At 37.6% G+C, this 20254-nt stretch overlaps 1 protein-coding gene across 8 annotated transcripts in view; it reads right to left on the minus strand.

The window, feature by feature from the left end:
• cabin1 (calcineurin binding protein 1) overlaps window positions 1–20254 on the minus strand; it is a 570396-nt gene that overhangs the window by 445206 nt on the left and 104936 nt on the right. For all 8 annotated transcript variants that reach the window (XM_069933017.1, XM_069933018.1, XM_069933016.1 and 5 more), the window contains exons 17-20: window positions 18675–18825; window positions 15237–15349; window positions 13056–13217; window positions 8366–8572 (exon numbers count right to left, since the gene is read on the minus strand). In XM_069933017.1, coding sequence (XP_069789118.1) covers window positions 8366–8572; window positions 13056–13217; window positions 15237–15349; window positions 18675–18825 — 633 coding nt within the window. The remainder of the gene's footprint in view (window positions 1–8365; window positions 8573–13055; window positions 13218–15236; window positions 15350–18674; window positions 18826–20254) is intronic.

The following is a 20254-nucleotide window of genomic DNA, read 5'->3' on the forward strand; positions in this document are numbered from 1 at the left end:
CTGTCAACATTCTCGTAATCCTTCTCTGCACTCTCTCTATTTTATTTATATCCTTCCTGTAATTTGGTGACCAAAACAGTACAGTATTCCAAACTTGGCCTCACCAATGCTTTGTACAATTTCATCGTAACATCCCAACTCTTGAATTCAAGGCCAACATTCCAAATGCCTTCTTCACCACTCTATCTACCTGAGTGTCAACTTTGAGGGTACTATTTACCACAACTCCTAAATCCTTTTGTTGCTCTGTACTCCTCAATTGTCTACCATTCAATGTATATGGCCTATTTCGATTTGCCTTTCCAAAATGCAACACTTCACACTTATAATAAATTTGAATCCACAAAATGGAGGTCAGTGGTTCTCAACTTTTTTCTTTCCACTCACAGACCACTTGAAGTAATCCCTATGCCTAGAAATGAATAAATGTATTCCATTAGAAAAAATAACATATAGTTTAAGAAATAATATTGAAATATTCGAACAAGTATGGGAGCCTTACATTAAATACAATAGCGAAAACCTACCGGGGACAAACATTACCCAAGTTGATGGAAGGAGAAGGAAAGAAAAGAATGGACTCTGTAGAATTTCTGGTGTATTTTTGTTGAATGACAACATTGTCTGACTGAATTAATGCAACCTAGATTGTATACCTAAAATGGATGAGAGGGGGGGGGGGTGGGGGGGTGGCTTGGGAGGAGGGAGGGGGGGGGGAGAAAAAGTCACTGTAAATGTGTGAAAAAGAAAAAGTGTATATCATGGCTATTGTGATTTATGGTGTGAAAAAAAAAGTAATCCCTATGCCATCGGTGCCCTGCGATTAGTAAGGGATTAGTAAGGGATTGCTTAAGGTGGTCTGTGAGTGGGAAAGGAAGGTTGAGAATCACTGCTCAAGACCCAATTACGACTGAAATTTCTTTGTGAAAAATTATCATTGGCCCATTTCCTTTGGAGTTATGAAACCGTGCACATATCGAATTAATGAGGTACGATTAAAACAAGTGGTTTTCAAACTTTTTCTTTCCACCCACATACCATCTTAAGATATCCCTTACTAATCACAGAGCACGCATGGCATAGGGAATACTTAAAGTAATATGTCAGTGGAAAGAAAAAGCTTGAACCATTGGTAGGACCAGAGGGCACAGGCTCAGAATGAAAGGACAGAGATGACCAGGAATTTCTTAACCTGGAGGGTGTTGAGTCTGTGGAATTAATTGCCAGAGATGGTTGTGGAGGCCAAGTGACTGGGTACATTTCAAGAGGAGGTTGATATGTTTTTGATTGGTAAGGGCGTGAAAGGTTATGGGGAGAAGGCAGGAGAATGGGTTCAGGTGGGGAAAATGACATTACCATGATTCAATTCGTAGAGCATATCCATGGGTTGAATGGTCTAATTCTGTTATACCTTAACAAAGGTCTCAGGCCCAAAACGTTGGTTACTCTTTACTTCCTATGCTGTGTGACCCGCTGAATTTCTCCAGTCATTTTGTGTATTGCACTCATTTTGTTGCTGGGTCTTATGGTCTCTCTGTAACTCTGCACTTCTGTACTATGTCTTACCTGCTATACTATGTATGAGATGTCTAGTTGGATTGCTCACTAAACACATGACAATAAATTTGAAGTTTAAGTACAAGAGCTGTTATCAAACAGAACACATACAAGATTTTTAAAATTCACAGATGAGTAATGTGAGATATAAAATCTGAAAGATAATTAAAAAAAAATAAAACCTACAATATCTGATTAAATTTAAGATGAGAATAATTAGGCATGCAGATAAATGAAAAATAAAGAGAACAAATTCATTTAAAGTTTAAAAATAGAGGCACAAGAACCATGAATAAGCACCCAGCAACTTCAAGTCTGCACAGTTGATCCCATGTTTCCTGTTTACTTACCACCTTAACTCTCCATCCCAAGTCCTTCTCTGACTTGTCTCGATTTCTGCACTGCCTCGGGTTGAGGAGCAGCATTTCCCCCTTTTTGCGGGAACACTGCAACCTTTCAGATTGCATTCTGATGTACATCATCTAATTGTAATATTGATTCAGTTTTACCCTCTCCAGCAGCACAACCTGACCAGATGGGCATTTAGAACAGATCCAAATTTGTAAGCAGGTAACAGCTGGAGTACTACATTCAGTGTTGTGCTCTTGTTTCTTTGCTTTGGTCCTCTTTTCTGTCTGTTTTTTATAGTTTTTATGTTCACCTTTCCTCCAACAAACCTTCTCTTTAACCTGTTAACTGAAATGCTTCATCTGCAGCTTCCCCTTCCCCCCACCCCCCATTTCTCCCTCACCTTCTCTGCAACAAACTAACAAACTTTCCCCTCTTTCACAGTTCTGCCATCGTGCCTTTGTCTTGAAATGTTAATTGTTTGGTTTTCCACAGTTGTTGCCTGACCTGCTGAGTATTTTGAACATTTCTGTTTTTATTTCAGGTGTGCAGTCATGTGTTTTTGACATTTACTAAAAGAATGCTATAGTCAGACAGATCTGGGGAAAAGCACAAGGTTACTATGGAGGTGATTCGGAAGGCAAATAGCTCAAAAATAAAGGGATCAAGGAATAATGTGAAAATTGTTGGTATGCCAGAAGGTATAGAAGGACAAGATCCTCTTCGTTTCTTTAAAGACTGGATTCCGCAAATATTAGGGCAAGCATTTTTCTCTGGGGGATTGGTACTGGAAAGAGCCCATAGAGCTTTAAGAAGAACACCCTCAGCTGGTCAACCACCGAGACTGGTAATAATTCGATGTTTGAATTATTTGGACAGGGAAGCAATACTTCGACTTGCAGTACAAAATGCGAAACAACGACAAACCCCATTATTGATTCAGAATAGCAGAGTCTTTTTTTATACTGATTTGAGTGAAGAGGTCATTCAATGTCGATGTCGATTCAATCCAGTTAAACAAGTTTTGTGCTGTAAAGGTTATAAATCTACTTTTCGTTACCCTGCAGTGTTGAAGGTGTTTTATGGAGACTATCAATTTCGGTCTTTTGAAACTGATCGTGAAGAAATGATTTTTGCTGATTCATTGCCAGGTACAAGAGGACAAAGATGTAGTCCACCATTATCTCCTAAAGAAAAATCTGGTTGCTCTGGAAACTAAATAAATGGCAGAAATGGGAAAAACGGGAATGGAAAGAGTCTACCTCCTTCTGAAGTGGGATCTTCGAGATTGGAATCTTCTGGATGAAAAGAAGAATTTTTTAATTCTATTTTTTCACTTTTGTTATTTTGATATTTTCATGTTATTGATTGTTTGGCTGGGGAGGGAGAGATTTACACTAAGTTCTTTACTAGTCATCAGCCACTGGTGGGTGACCCACTACCTTTTGATAGTTTTTTTTGTGGGAGGGATTTTCTTTTTTTTTTCTTTTTTTTTAGTTTTTAATTTGTGATTTTTTTTCTATTGGAGGGCCTATATACATTGATTTGAATTTTTATATAAAGATATTATTAGTATTTAGTTATAATAGTAGATGTGTCAAAGTTGAGGTTTGCTACTTTTAATGTTCAAGGATTAAATAGTACGATTAAGCAAAAGCATAAGCGAGTCTTGACGTATATTAAGAAAATGAAAATTGATATTGCTTTTTTACAAGAAACATATTTGAATGTGAAGGAAAACATGAAATTAAAAAGGGACTGGGTTGGGCATGTATATTCTTCATTTAATTCTAGAGCTGAAGGTGTAGCAATTTTGATACATAAAAATTTATCTTTTGAATTACAATCAATGGAGGAAAAGGCAGGATGTATTCTTAAATTGAATTGTAAGATTTTTAGTGAATTTTGGACTTAATATTTAAGCCCCAAATGCAGATGATGAAATATTTATTTCAGAAGCATTTTTATGTTTGGGTCAGGCTAATGATAATATTTTAGTTGGTGGTGATTTTAATTGTGTTTTGGAACCTTTATTAGATAAATCTCCAAAGAAAATTTAAAAATCCAAGATGGCAATTCAGGTCCAAGCATTGATGAAAGATCTTAATTTAGTAGATATTTGGAGACGTCTTAATCCGACAGAGAAAGTTTTTTCCTTTTCTTCATTTAGACATGAATCGTTTTCAAGGATTGACTTCTTTTTAGTATCGGCACATTTACAAGGGAAAATACAACAAGCAGAATATAAAAGTAAGGTGATTTCAGATCATTCTTTGTTATATTTTACATATGAAACTTCTGAGAAAACTCAATTGCTTATCATTGGAGATTTAATACAATGTTGTTAAAAAATATGGAATTTATTGATTTTTTGAAAAAAACAAATTAATTTTTTTTAAAGAAAATTCTAATTCTGTTCAAAGTAAGTTTGTATTATGGGATGTTATGAAAGCCTATTTGAGAGGACAAATAATTAGTTATACTTCTAAAATAAAAAAGAGTCGATTAAATCAGAGTCTTGAATTAGAGAAACAGATCGATGAGTTAGAAAAGGAATTTCAGAAAGATGCTACAGAAGATCAGAAAATAGAATTATCTAGGATGAAATTGAAATATAATACTTTGCAATCTTATCAATTTTAATGTGTGATTAATAGGACTAAACAACGGTATTATGAATGGGGAGAGAAAGCACATAAGGTATTGGCGTGGCAATTAAAGAAAGAACAGATATCGAGGACTATTAATGCTGTTTGACGGAATTCTCTTATTACTTATAAACCTCGTGAGATTAATGATGAATTTTATTTATTTTATAAAAAGTTATATACATCTGAAGGAAAACAAGAAACTGGATCTACTGATCTTTTTTTATCACAGTTGAATTTACCGATATTACAGGATAGAGATGTACAGGAGTTAGAAGAACCATTTACTGATTCGGAAATTAAAATGGCTATGCTGGAAATGCCAAACGGTAAATCGCCTGATGATGATGGATTTTTGGTTGAATTTTATAAAATATTTTATGATGATTTATCTACAGTGTTTGGGAATGTATTACGTCACGTTAGAGAACATTATGAATTACCTGAATCTTGTTCTCGTGCTTTAATTACAGTAATTCCTAAAAAAGACACAGATCCTTTGAAAGTATCTTCATATAGACCAATTTCATTGTTAAATGTAGATTATAAAATAATAGCTAAAATATTAGCAAATGGATTGGCTAAATTTTTACCCAAGTTGATTCATATTGATCAAACAGGTTTTATAAAGAATAGATATGCTTCAGATAACATTTTGCACGTGATTAGTTTGATTAATAGATTTTTAAAATCTTCAGATCACCCGATGGTGATATCCTTAGATGCAGAAAAAGCATTTGATAGAGTTGAATGGAATTTTTTATTTAAAGTTTTGGAGAAATTTAAGTTTGATCCTTCTTTTATTGGTTGGATTAGGGCTCTATATAGTAAACCGGTAGCTAGAGTATTGACGAATGGTTTGATTTCGGAATCTTTTAAGTTAACTCGATCAACTCGTCAAGGTTGTCCTTTATCACCAGCTTTGTTTACATTAGTGATTGAACTTTTAGCGCAGTAGATAAGACAAAATACACAGATACAAGGAATGAAAGTTTTAGATGAGGAGTATAAAATTAATTTATTTGCTGATGATGTATTGGTGTATTTAATAAACCCAGCTCAGTCACTTTTACATTTGAAGGAATGTTTAATACAATATGGATGTCTTTCTGGATATAAAGTTAATTGGGAAAAAAGTGAAATTTTACCAGTAAGTGAAGGAGATTATTCAGTTTATAAGAATATTATTAATTTGAAGTGGACTGATCGAATTAAATATCTGGGTATAATTTAGAGTGTTAATTATCAATCTTTATATGAATTAAATTATGCTCCATTAATGAAAAAAATTAAAACTGATTTGATAAAATGGAAAGATTTACCTATTAATTTAATGGGAAGGAATAAATACAATTAAGATGAATATCTTTCCGCGTATACAATATTTGTTTCAATCTATTCCATATTTACTTGATAAAATTCTTTTTCGAGATTTGAATAAAATGGCTAAGGAGTTTTTATGGAGGGGTAAATTTTCGAGAGTAGTTTTGAATAAATTAACTTGGAAATATGAGTTAAGGGAACTACGTTTACCACATTTTCAAAATTATTATGAAGCAGCCCAACTTAAATTTATTAGTTCATTGATGGATTTGGTATGGCCTCCGAGTTGGGCTAAAATTGAGATGGCAAGTATTTCTGAATTTGAAATACATCAATTTTTGTTTAGGTGGAATATAAATTTGTTACAACAATATAATGTTCCTATACCAAAACATTTAATGAAGTTATAGATAAATAAAAATAAAATGATAGGCGCTAGGGGTAAATTATTGGCTTTGACTCCGTTGTATAATAATCAACTTATTTCTTTTTCAATACATAATCAAAGTTTATTGCATTGGAGATTTAAAGGTGTGAAAAATTTGGGAGATTGTTTTAAAGAGGGTAAGTTTTTATCTTTTAATCAGATGAGGGAAGATTTTGTTATTGATAAGAACTCTATTTCTTTATTATCAAATTAGATCTTTTGTAAAATATATGTTTGGTAGAGATATGATTTTACCTAAAATGACTAAATTTGAGACTTTTCTTATGAAGGTACCAGAGAAGGGTTATATTTCATCTATGATTCAAATATTACAGGATGGTATGGATAAAAAGGGTTGGGATAGATCTAAAATTAAATGGGAAGTGGATATTGGTTTTATTTTTTTCTGAAGATGATTGGTTAGATATTTGTTATGATAGTGTAACTAGATTGATAAATGCACGTTATGCAATGATTAATTACAATTTTTTACATCAACTATATTTGACACCTGAAAAATTAAGAAAATATTGTTTTAATAAATCAGATTTGTGTTTTAGATGTGGTGATACGGTTGGAATTTTTTTTCACGCTGTTTGGTCATGTATACATATACAATCTTTTTGGAAGAAAATTCAATCGTTTTTAGAATATCTGTATAAGATTAAAATAGTTTTAGATCCAACAGTATTTTTATTGGGTAGTTTGCAACCTCTGAAAGGTTTGGGATTAGATAAGTTCCAGCTTGCTTTTGTATATTTAGCTTTATCCGTAGCGAAAAAATGTATTGCTAGTACATGGAAAGATACAAATATGATTGATATTAATAGATAGCATAATGAAATGAAATATTGTTTAATAATGGAAAAAATTATGTATGTTTTGCATAATTATAATTTTTTTATTAATAAGTGGCTGTTATACTCGGAATATTTACATTTCAATTTATATTGACTAGATTTCAATATGTATATATAACTTTTTCTTTAATATTCTTTCTTTTTTTTTATGGCTCTCCTTAGGAGAGTTGGCTGAAGTGGGGCGTCCTTTTCTTTTTTTTTTCTATATATATAAAAAAAAGTTCATGTTCATGTTTAACTGCTGCATATGTCATATATTATTTGTTTTTTGAACGAATAAATAAAGTTTTTAAAAAAAATAAATGAAGGGATCGAGTACAAAAGTAGGACTACCTTGCTATAACAATAATGAGCAGGTAACAGCTAGAGTACCACATTCAGTTTTGTGCTCTTCATTTGAGGAGCAAGAGACTTGCCAAAGAGACAGTTGAGTGAACCCCAACTCCCCTGATTGCCAAGGTGGCAGTGGTGTGCAATGAGGGAAGTCTTGGCTGAAAAGGTGAATATTCCCTGATGGTCACCTTGCCCAAACATGGTAGATTTCAAGGGCCTTGGCAGAGTGATTGATATGAGAATATTTCCACTCATGGAGGAATCTAAGCTGAGGGGCAAAGCCTCAGGATAATTAGACTCCCTTTTAAGATAGAAAAGGAGGAATTTCTTCTCAGATAATTAGAAATATTTGGAATTATCTACAATGGAAAGCTCTGGGTGATGAGTTATTGATTATTTCCAGACTCTAAGCTTCAGACTTTGGTAGGATTAAGGGTTCATACGATTCAGGAGAGTTGAGATGACAATCAGCCATTTCTTACTCCATTTTTACCTTTGAAGAAATATACAAATATATAAAAGAAACAGATAAGGGTAGATGCAAGAAAGTTGTTTCCACTGGTAGGTGAGACTAGAATGAGGGAACAGATTTAGGACTGAACTGAGGAGGAACTGTTTCTGCTAGAGTAATGAATCTATGGAACTCTCTGCTCAAGAAAGACTCATTAAATGTATTTCAAACAGATAGATTTTTGGGAGTAAGAGATTTAAGGGTTATGTGGGAAAGACAGATAGGGGAGCGGAGTCCACAGCCAGATCAGCCATGATCAAGTTGAACAGCAGAAAAAATAGATGGCCTCCTCTTTCTCCTCTTTCTTATATTAAAAGATTATCTTTTTATAGTCCCTCCAGTGTGATATTAACATTACCTTATCAACTGAGCCTTCAATATATGCTGTGACACTCTCTATCGAAAGAGGCAAGTTGTCCTCATCACGATCTATTGCAGCAATCTTCTTCAAGAGATTTGCCAAATCTGCAGACACAGTGCTGGTCTTGTAACTGTCAAATTCCGGGTAATTCTTGGGTTTGAAATAATCAAACATGAATTCTGCATCATTCCAACCCAGTTCAACCTACAGTTGAAAACAAAGACAAAAAAAAATGTGTTATTTTGCATTGAGCCACTGATTTTAGTTCAAAACAAAAACAAGTAAAACAAAAGGAACCAACTTCCTGTAGAAAAATTTTAAGAATCTTACAGCACACAAGAGAAACTGACAGCCCAGCATCTGCATTCAGCATCAAGGCAATAACACTCACTGCCCTCGAACTTCAACACTGCACTGTTGACAGCATTGTCTACAAGAACAAATCCTATTCTAATAAATGATGCCATCGGGCCTCTGTTCAAAGTGAGCTCTAGCATTCAGTGTCATCAAGGATGGGTCAGCATCAAAACATTAAAGTGCATTCCGAATCAGCACACAAGCGAGCAACTTTTCATTAACTTTATAAGCATACTGAACAAAGTTCATCAGAGAAACCGGTGCAAGGGGCAAGCTTCAGGTTCTTGGTCATTGGGATCTCTTTTGGGGAAGGTATGATCTAAGCAAAAAGGATGGGTTACACCTGAACCCAAAAGGGACCAATATCCTGGCACGCAGGTTTAATATAGCTGTTTGGGAGGGTTTAAATTAATTTGGCTGTGGGGACAGAAACCAGAGTGCTAGGGCTGAAGAAGGGGGAAAACAAGAGTGAAGTGAAAATAGTGTGCAGCAAGAATGACAGACAGGTGACAAAACAAAATAATAGCTGGAGGGATGACAGAGACACAGAGTGTTCAAAATCTGGTCTAAAGGTATTATACTTAAATACATGCAGCATTAGCAGCATTAGAAACAAGATAGATGATCTTGCTGTATAGTTACAGATTGGAGGGTACTGTAATTCCTGTCACTCCACTGAAATACTGACAAATCAGACTTTAGCCTCTCCTTTTGAGTCATGGCTAAAGGATGGATGTCAATGGGAGTTGAACGATCAAGGGTATACAGTGAATGGGCAGGGAGGTGGGGGGGTCGGCATGGCTCTACTTGTAAGCAACAATATTAAATTGGAAAGAAGGGCCATAGGATCAGAAGAGGTAGAGTCCTTATGGGTTGAGTTAAAGATTGGTAAAGGTAAAAGGTCAATTACATACAGGCCCCCAAACAACAGCTGTGACATGGATTACAAAACACAACTGGAAATAGATATGGACAGCATTACAATAATCATGGGGGATTTTAACATGAAAGTAGATTGGGAAAGTTAGGTTGGGAAAGTTAAGTTAGGTTGGTGTGGGACCTCAGGAGAGAGAGTTTGTGGAATGCCAACAGGATCAACTGTACTGGATTGGGTGCTGTGTAATAAACCAGAGGAGATTAGAGATCTTGAGATAAAGGGACCCTTAAGAGGCAGTGATCACAATATGATTGAGTTCACTTTGAAATTTGAAAAGGAGAGGCTAAAGTCTGATTTGTCAGTATTTCAGTGGAGTGACAGGAATTACAGTTGCAAGAGAGAGAAATTATCCAATTGATTGGAAAAACACTCTCATGGGAAAGAGAGCAGATGAGCAATCCATCCATTGCAAGTTTATGCAAGAAATGAGCAAAATGCAGGAGAGGCACATACCAAAAAGAAAAGAAATTGTGAATGGTAAAATGAGACAATTGTGGATGTCAAGGAAAGTTAAAGCCAAACTAAAAGCAAAAGAGAGGGCAGACAAGGAAGCAAAAATTAGCAGGAAGATAGAAGACTGAGAAACTTTTAAAAAATGTAGAGGACAACTAAAAAGGTGATTAAGAAGGAAAAGGTGCATTAGGAAAGGAGGTTAGCAAGTAACGTCACAGAGAATACTGAAAGCTGGTTTTTTTTTTTAAATATATAGAGGAAAAGAGTAACCAAAGTAGACAAAGGACCAATAGAAAATGACACTGGAGATTTTGTAATAGGAGACAAGAAGATGGCAGGAGCTGAATGAATACTTTGAATCAGTCTTCACTGTGAAAGACATTAGTAGCATACCAGACTCTCGTGGCTCTCTGGGAAGAGAAGTGGATGAGGTCAAGATCACGAGAGGGAGGGCATTTGGGAAGCTAAATGGTCTAAGGGTAAACAAGTCTCCCGGACCGGATGGAATGCACCCTAGGGTTCTGAAGGAGGTAGCTGTAGATATTCTGGAGGCATTGGTAATGATCCTCCAGGAATCAATGAAGCCTGGCATGGTTCTGGTGGACAGGAGGATCATGAATGTCCCTCCACTGCTTAAGAACGGAGCTAGGTAGGAGTAGCATATTATAGACCTATTAGACTGACATCAGTGATTGGGAAGCTGTTGGAGTCGAATGTCAAGGATGAGATTATGGAATACCTGGAGGTGCATGAAAAGATAGGCCCAAGTCAGCATGATTTCCTTAAAGAAAATCATGCCTGACAAACCCATTGTAATTTTTTTAAGAGATGACAAGTAGGAGAGACAGGAGAGATGCAGTGGATGTTGTGTATTTGAATTTTTAAAAGGCCTTCGACAAGGTGCCACACCCAAGGCTGCTAAACAAAATGAGAGCCCATGGAATTACAGGAAGGATACTAGCATGACTAGAGTATTAGTTGATCAGCAGAAAACAAGAGTAGGAATATAGAGATCCTATTCTGGTTGGCTACCAGTTATCAGTGGTGTTCTTCAATAGATGGCTTTGAGTCTAAATTTGCAGATGATACCAAAATAGGTTGAGAAGAAGTGGTGCTGAGGATACCAAGAGCCTGCCAAGAGAATTAGATAAATTAGGAGAATGGACAAAGAGGTGGAGGATGAGGATTGAGGATGAAATACAGTGATGAAAACTGTACAGTCGTGCACTTTGGTAGAAGAAATAGACAGGTAGTCTAATTATTTAGATGGTGTTGGAAGGATTTGTGTGGATCCCACAGGTTAAGAACCAGACTGAAATCGATGTACAAAGCACAAATTTATTTTGGGGATATAGATGGAGCAACCAGGTTAAAATGCTAAATTAACCTATACACACTCACAATAGGCAAGGGGTGAATATACACCGGATAATGAGGGAGAAACCGACAGAAACTGGGGAAATGTGTATTTTAGTCAGAATCAAGGTGATACTACATGCCCCCACCCCTTGACCTGTACAGACATGGCTCGAGTTAGCTAATCCTGAGAATCACCCCAACCCAGTGAAAAAGGGGATACTTACGTGCCATGAGAGGTTAAAATGAGACACAACAATGGGGAACATGGTCCTTTATAGCCCTACAGCAGGTATTGGGGGGGCCAATCACTCGAGGCAGGCTGAGCCCCATTGGCTGCTGTGGCCAATCGCTCGAAGCCAAGTTCAGGGGCTCAGCAGGGGTCAGCCTAGGTGATTCACCTGGGCCATTTGGGTGATGGACAGGACTGAGTCCCGACAGGCTGCATGGACTCCAGCACCTGGTAATTTTGATGGACCAATCACAAGGGTCACCTTAATGGCTTGAGGTGAGTCTGACCTTGATTGGCATGCAATGTGTCCTCTGAATAGAAGCGCAGCAGCGCCACCAAATGGTGGTTGCAGCCTCTCCATTACAGATGGGGAGAAAATTCAAAATTCCAAGGTGCAAAGGGACTTGGGAGTCCTCATGCAGGATACCATAAAGGTTGACCTCCAGGATCAGTTGATGGTGAAGAAAATAAATGCAATGTTGGCATTTATTTCTATAGTGATACCATGTTAGAACAGGGATGTAATGTTGAGATTTTATAAAGGACTGGTGAGACCTCACTTGGAGTACTGTGCACGGTTTTGGGCACTGTATTTAAGAGGAGACATGCTGGCATTGGAGAGGGTACAGAGAAGATTTGCTAGAATTCTACCAGGAATGATTGCCAACTCTTGGACTGCATCAGAAGAAATATATTGGATTTGCCGAGGTTCAAGGTCCTTTTTCTGTTATTTCTTTACTGCTCAATTACTCTATTTGCTCTTCTCATGGCTCATTTGTGTTCATATTTACAAAGCAACATTTAAATATATCAGCAAATATTCTTCCTAAACCAGGTAAGGGGGCAACACTTTAGGAGAAATATTAGAGGTGGCTTTTTCACTCAGCGAGTGGTGGCAGAATGGAATGATCTTCCGAATGAGATAGTTGCGGCAGGGTCCATTCTGTCCTTTAAGAGAAGGTTGGATGTGTACGTGGAGGAGAGGGAGTTGGAGGGTTATTGGCGGAGAGCGGGAGGTTTGAGCTAGTGGAGTTGTTCTAGTGAACCGGTGAGGACTCGAAAGGCCGACATGGCCTGTTTCCGCTCCGTAAATGGTTATATAACATTCATACAAGTAATCCAACTCCCAAAGTCCACACTAAGACCAAATAAATATTTATCACAATCAGAAATGCAGACATGTCATACACATTCGCAGAAAGTAGAATTGTTTTAAGAAGGTTACATCTAGTCTATTCTCAGTTGACAACATTCACTCATCAGTACAAAACTTAATAGCACCCATTTCTCTAGCATGAAGTATCCCCCCCACAATCCAGCTTGTAACGTGCAATGTATACATAGCTACGTGCCTGCTGAGCAGAGTGTTCCTCCAGATATCTGGCTTTGCTTTTCTTACTGGGATAGGCATAGAGACAGTAAAAACATTGCTCAAGTGCAGTTTCCAGTTCCTCTTTAAAGGGGTGAGCATCTTCAGCTTTTGAAGCAGACAATTCCTTCTGAAGAACTCGCACCTGTTGAGGAAGGCATATTATTCTATTGGACAAAGTATTATGCAAAACAACATACAGTAAAATCACCGAGTTCAAGCAACCAGCAACCCAACCGACAAACAAAAAAAAATTGATGAAATAAATATTTTTAGAAAACTAAACAAGAATAAATAAAAATTTAAATAATAGTTTAAAATTGTAAAAGTACATGTTCTCTGAACACACAACTCCTTGGCAAAGATGGGAGCAAACATTCAGCCAGTGGAGTGCCCCGGTCGGGCCCTGCCCACAGCAGCTGACTGAATAAAGTTTCAATAAAATTGTGTTTGAATAAAATGGCAATGCTGAGGATGAAGAGCCGGACGATACTGCTCGCCGCTGGGGCAACTCTCCCAAAGTGTCCCTCTATCCCTGCCTAGTAAGAGTCTTTATTAGTATTATCTATATTATTAAGGCTTTATCTGCAAACTTAGTTGTGGGGGTGGGGGTTATTATGATGGTGCACAATTTGCATAGCAGCGACCAAAGTTAGAATTTAAATTTAAAATCTGTAAGTTACAGGAATTACCTGATTAAAGTGAATTTTACATATTAAGGACAACAAGACTTTTTTTTTTAATTACTTTGCATTTTACACTCTTTCGTCCTTCCAACTGTTTATTCTAAATACAGGTGTATTAGTTAGGTATTGTAAGAGCGTGTCTCAGTCAACAGTAAAATTTGCTTATCTGGCATCCGTGAACCCCCGGTGGTTTTACTATAATTGGATCAGCAGTGGAGAAGTAAACCATTTGACCACAGTTTATATGCCCGGTACATTTCACTTAATCTTTCCACTGTCTGATTCCTTCTTCCTTGTCCACATTGCCCTTTTGTGCATCTCTAATTTCCCCCTGCAACTACATATTGCAGTTCTATATTCTACACATTCTCTCAATAAAGTAATTTACCCTTTCGTACTCATTAGTAACCATATTGGACTTTAGGACCAGAGAGACAAGAGACTACAGACACTGGAATCTGGAGCAAATAATAAAGGCTGAAAGAACTCCATGGGCCAATGAGAATCTGTGGAGAAAAAGAGATGGACAACTTTTCAGGTCAAGATCCTGCATTGGGATTGAGGGGGTAGAGGGAAGATATCCAGTACAAAGAGGTGAGAGGGTGCAGTGAAACAGAGGCTGATTGGCAATAGGCAAAACCAGAAGGGGAATTGGGAGAAATGGTAGACAAGATGGACCAAGAAATAGAGATGGAACAGATAGAGGCTGGTAGATGATAGGTGGAAACATGAGAAAAATAGAAAAAGAAGGCAGGTGAGGAAGAGGAAGATTGGATCAAAGTCTAGTAGGTGATAGGTGGAAACAGATAAGAGAAGGATGACAGGCAGATGTAGCAAGGATAGGAAAGGCAAACCAAGGGAGAAAACCACAGGTGGTTCCTCAACCAAAGATATATTTCTTTGGTTGTAGCTCTAAATAAAATAATCAATCTCTCAAGCTTGAGGATCAAGACAGGAAATGCCCATTTTGATGTGCCCCAAGATCATTCTGGATGCATCAGTCAAATAAAGCAACTGGAATCTACTCTAAACTTGGCAGAGATCTCTTTACAAACTTTACTCAAGCAAAAATGACTGCACTGCACCAGCTGAAAAGACCTGTACTAATGAAGAGCATTACGCATAAAAGTATTTCCTTCTTTCTTTAGGTCTGACAATGAGCTACAACAGAGTTCCTACAATGCATCTGTACAAGACTATCCTCTCCCTAATGCACCATCAGGGCTTTTCAAACTGTGAAAGTGAATAACACCAAACATTGTTCATTCAAGGTAGCTTTCCAGGTGAAAGCCTGCATTTCTCATGAAAGAGTTCAATCATCACTAAGCCTCCAGCACATAATGCTAATACCAAAAGGGGAAAAGAGAAGGCCGGGAGAATACGTGAGAAACATAGGTGGATTAAATGAACTCTGTTTTTACCCACACTCCACAATAATGTGAACATTTTCATTCCATAATCGAAGTCAGGCTACTTACATAGAACTTCAGCAGAGCTCCATCAGAGTTACAGCACCAGGATCTCCGCCCTAGATACTCATGAGCTGTATTCAGTAGCATTAGAGAGGAGGGCAGCATTGGAGTTTCAGGATCTACAAGAGAGGTTTTGAAAGGTAAGAATTGGAGAAATGCATCCCTTGCCATGAATAGCAACAACTTGAAGTGAGTACGATGCATAGTGATTGCCGTACTCAGCTAGAATTCGGCACCATTTGCTCATATTCATGTGCAGCTGAGGAATTTAAATTTAAGTGGACAAATAACTCTGTTACTAAAGAACTAGTATCAACATTGATTACCAAGAAACTCCTGATTTGATGCCTTGTTCTCCAGCATGCTTTCCTTACCTGGTGTGTTGTATGCAACTCCCAACCAACCAGTTGACTTTTAACCTTCTTTTCAATCAGGGGAAATTAAGACCGAAGAACAATTGCTGGCATCACTAACAAAAGAGTTAGATCATTTCATAAATTGAATGGTCATTAATATTCCACAGTTGAGGCAAGAAAATTAATCCAGCTTTCAAACTTTTTATTCAGATGCACATATATCGGATGAGAATTGGTCTTCACCACACTATGAAATATAACCGGACAAGGCTATTATGAACAGAAAGCTCTACGTGAGCTAGTGAAGCAAACTCATTTTCTCATCACAAACCATCGGCAGAACAGAAAAGGGTAAATAGTTCCTCACAAAGTAAAACAATCGAGATAGCTGGGATTGTGCACTCTATCCCCAGAATTCTGTGGCTATCACTTTACAGCCATGTAAAATATATCACCAATTATAAATAATGAGCACTGGGATCCCTGGAGGTGAAGGTAGGTATCGGAGATCACATAATCAAAAACACGAGGGGACAATTTAAAATGTAATACAAAAGCTGAATTATAAAATGACAAATTCTTCTTTCTTTGGCTTGGCTTCGCGGACGAAGATTTATGGAGGGGGTAAAAGTCCACGTCAGCTGCAGGCTCATTTGTGGCTGACAAGTCCGATGCGGGACAGGCAGACACGGTTGCAGCGGCTGCAGGGGAAAATTGGTTGGTTGGGGTTGGGTGTTGGATTTTTCCTCCTTTGCCTTTTGTCAGTGAGGTGAGTAATTACTAGTTATAGAAAACACATGTTGTGCCAAATCTAGAATACTGAAGCATTCAGTTCCTTAGTTGAGGCATTTTGCTTTATTCATTCACTCCCAGATTTATTGCTCATTCTTGATTTTCCTCATGATGCAAGGTTTTCATCTTTTCAAACCCTGCAGTTCAGTGTTCTTAAGGCATTTCTGTGATGTTATGGATCAATAATGCTGGCCTTGCATACTCATCAGCCAAAGATTCCCCGTTCCCAATTTTTCCCCAGAGGTTTTGAAAATATCTTTAAAGCTTTTTTTCCTGTCTGCCTGGTTACCTCTTTGCATGAGTGAACTTGGGACTTGCATTGCATCAGGCATGTGAATTACATCTCTGTCCGTCCTAGATGACTCACTCTAATTTGGGCTTCAAAGCTGGCAATACTAGTATGGGAGTCTATGGATTTCCTCACCTCCAGACCACAAGAAGTGAGGATTGGTAAGAACATCTCCTCCATGACCTCCATCAGTATCAGAGCACCACAGGGCTGCATTCTTAGCCCCCTGCTCTACTCACTTTACACCTACGACTGTGGGGCTCAGTGAGACAATAACATACACAAACTTGCTGATGATACCAGGGTAGTGGGTTGTATAAAGAAAGGTGTTGAGTCAGCGTCCAGGAGGGACTTGGCTCATTAGTGCACCAACAACAAACTTGTACTCAACGTCACCAAAACTAAGGTGCTGATTGTTGACTTCAGGAAAAGAAACCCAGAAGTATACAATCCAATGATCATCGGGGGATTAGAGGTGGAGAGGGTGAGCAAATTAAGTTCTTGGGAGTCAAAGGATCTTTTCCTAGACCTACACACGAATGGCATCATGAAGAAAGCATTTCTGCAGATGTGTGGTAGAAAGTGTGTTGACCAGCTGCATCACAGTCTGGTATGGGACACCAATAGCCCTGAGTGTAAAGTGTAAATGGTAGTGAGCAAAGCCCAGCACATCACAGGCAAAACCCTTCACACTATTGAGTACATCTAAAGGCAACACAGTCATCAGAGAGCAGCAGAAATCATCAAAGACCCACACCACCCAGCACACGCTCTGTTCTGGCTGCTACAATCAGGAAAGGGGTACAGGTGCAACAAGACTTGCACCACCAAGTTCAGGAACAGTTCCTACACCTCCACCATCAGACTCCTCAATGACAAACTCAATCAGGCACTCATTTAAGGACTCTTACTTGTGCATTTAATTGATTTATTTTATTCTCTCTATTTCATAGTTTGTTCACATTCATTATCTGTTTACAGTTCTTTATTTTTTTTTACATGTACTGTATATGATGTGTATTTTTTTGCACTACCAATAAGTGGTAATTCTGCCTCACCCACAGAAAAAAGAATCTTAGGGTTGGATGCGATGTCATGTATGTACACTGACAATAAAGCTGAAATCTGAGAAACAATGATATTGGTTCTTTTATTATTTCCAATACATGTGGAGGAATTTGCACAAAATAAAAATTGGGACCATCTTTCCATTGTCACAGTTTAGGCCAGCCATTCTCAACCTTTTTTTGGCTAGGGCCCTCTTCGTACTCTGATAAAAGTTTATGTTCCCCCTTCCCTGTGAAGCAATCAAGTTTAGTGGTTTCTTCCATACCTCTCTCCTACCGACTACATTAAAAAAAATTACAATTTCCATCTGTGTCACCCCTTAAATTTGCTCTGAACCCACAGGCAACTAGATGCAGTGGAACATTTAAAATCACAAAACTCTCAACAATATTCCAGGATGTGACATTATTGGAAAGAATAGAAAGAGGTGAACAAACAAGAAATTAAAGCCAACATTGTTAAGAAAAAGGAACATAATTAGAAATTGGAAACTTCTTTATGGCTCCTATTTAGAATGGATGGTTTAGGCTCATTAGGACGCGGCAGTTGGGGTCCAAGATTTCATACCGTGTTACAGCTGAAACATGGAACAGATGCATATCTGTAAATCAACTCGCGATAATTGAGGTAATTTATGCAGATTAACACCTTCAAAGAAATTAAATTCAAACTGTAAATATACAAAATGTCAGTCAAACACATCTATTAAAAATAAGTTAAGTATTTAATTTATAATTTCAATTGGTTCCCTTTGTCATCTTGATCAAAGAAACCGATTTTGAGGGCAAAACGCATATCAATAATCTGTCAAACCCATCCTTTTTTCCATCTACCTATCTTTCAAAATTTGCAAAGTTTGTGGTCCACAGACACCCATGCTATAACCAATTCTGCAGATTAATGAATTGCGTTCTAATGAGGTTTCAGTGTAGTACTCACCTGAGTCTTCACTCTTGCAATGCTGACGGCGTAGGGTGTCAAACTCCTCCTCCTCATGTTTTATGATTCTGTAAAGGGTTATCCAAGGCAGCACTGATGAGACATTGGGTTCTTTGGCATCTTCTGATATTCCCATGCTGCTGTCAATTACCTATAACAATGCATAGAGATTCTGGTTAATATCCATCACTTCTGCAGGATACAGTCCTGTCTTCATGGAGTGCATGGTCACTTCAATAAAAAATTCATAAGCCAAAGGCATCATGCAGTTCATAACCCAGGTCCTCATGCAACAGCACCAACCTGCACTAAAGAAATGCTTGCAATGTAAAGCAGCAGTCAATAGCAAAGTAAACAAGTAATGCTAAAAATACTGATCATGCAGAAGCCAACATACATCAGCAATTACAATTACTGATGAACTGCAATTTGGCTGGATTCCATAGAGGATAACTAATTAACAATTCTCTAATGTCTCAAATTAAGTATCTTGGCTGATCCTTAGTCTACCTATAAGATAAATTTTTTATGTGTTGATGACAACATCTGCAACAATAACTTGTGATGAGGCAGCAACTTTAAAGTGACAAAACGTATCAGGACACTTCACAGGAAAATTATCAGTTATTAATTTTTTTTAAATCAACCTCTTTATGGTACTCAACATAAAATAATTTTTGGAGAATTAATGTATCAAAAGCATTCATGGCTAAAAGAGCCAAGCAGAAAAGGATGGTTCCATTTCACGGCTCACAAGCACCAGCATGAGGACAGGAACCAATGAACCCCATCTACATTGAATGAGGAAAAACATTCAAGGAGAAATGGTAAATACAGAGGTAAATATGCAGTTGATCTGTAACACTATTAATATTTGGGGAGAATTTATAAGATTTAGAGTAGGTCACATACATACACACATTTTAAAACAGATCTTATTTGAAAGACTGAAGAATTCACATTGCAAGATCTCGAGAATGTAAGCACCTTTCACAAGTAGGTGTTAATTGAAGTGACGTCATGAAATGCTTGACCATCGGCTTGCTGGAGTCATGCTGTCTATCAGTTAAGTGCTCACAGGAAGGTCAATTCTGGATTGTTTACCTAAGATAACAACAGATGGAGCAGAAGAAAGAACTCCTGTTGCTTGCTGGAGAAGGTGGGGGCTTTGTAAGACACAAGTCACATGCTCTCTTTGGAGTTGCAGTTGGAAAAGAGAGAGAGTTGAGTTACAGCTCAGTCGGTCAGTGTGTGGGACACTGACAAGTAACTGAAAAGTGCAATGCAGGGTAAACTGTTTGAAACTGATGAAAGCAAGTTCCAGAGCAGTAGATGGCTGTAAGTGCTATCTGTCTGATGTTTCTCTTGAAATAGAGGAAAGAATGGAACTCTGGTAGCTTGAAGAAAGAGGTTACTATCTGAAAAACCCTGATGGGACAAGTTTCATCAGCGAGACATTGAGGTGACTAGTGGTGGTACCTCAGTTGTGGAAATCCTTGAGCAACAAATATCTCTGCAAATCCTACAAGAACCTTCCTGAACAGTAAACATTTACCTTTCAAGCACCAAACCTGGTGAAC

This window comes from Narcine bancroftii, chromosome 4 (assembly GCF_036971445.1).
Source record: "Narcine bancroftii isolate sNarBan1 chromosome 4, sNarBan1.hap1, whole genome shotgun sequence".
Taxonomy (NCBI): Eukaryota; Metazoa; Chordata; class Chondrichthyes; order Torpediniformes; family Narcinidae; genus Narcine; species Narcine bancroftii.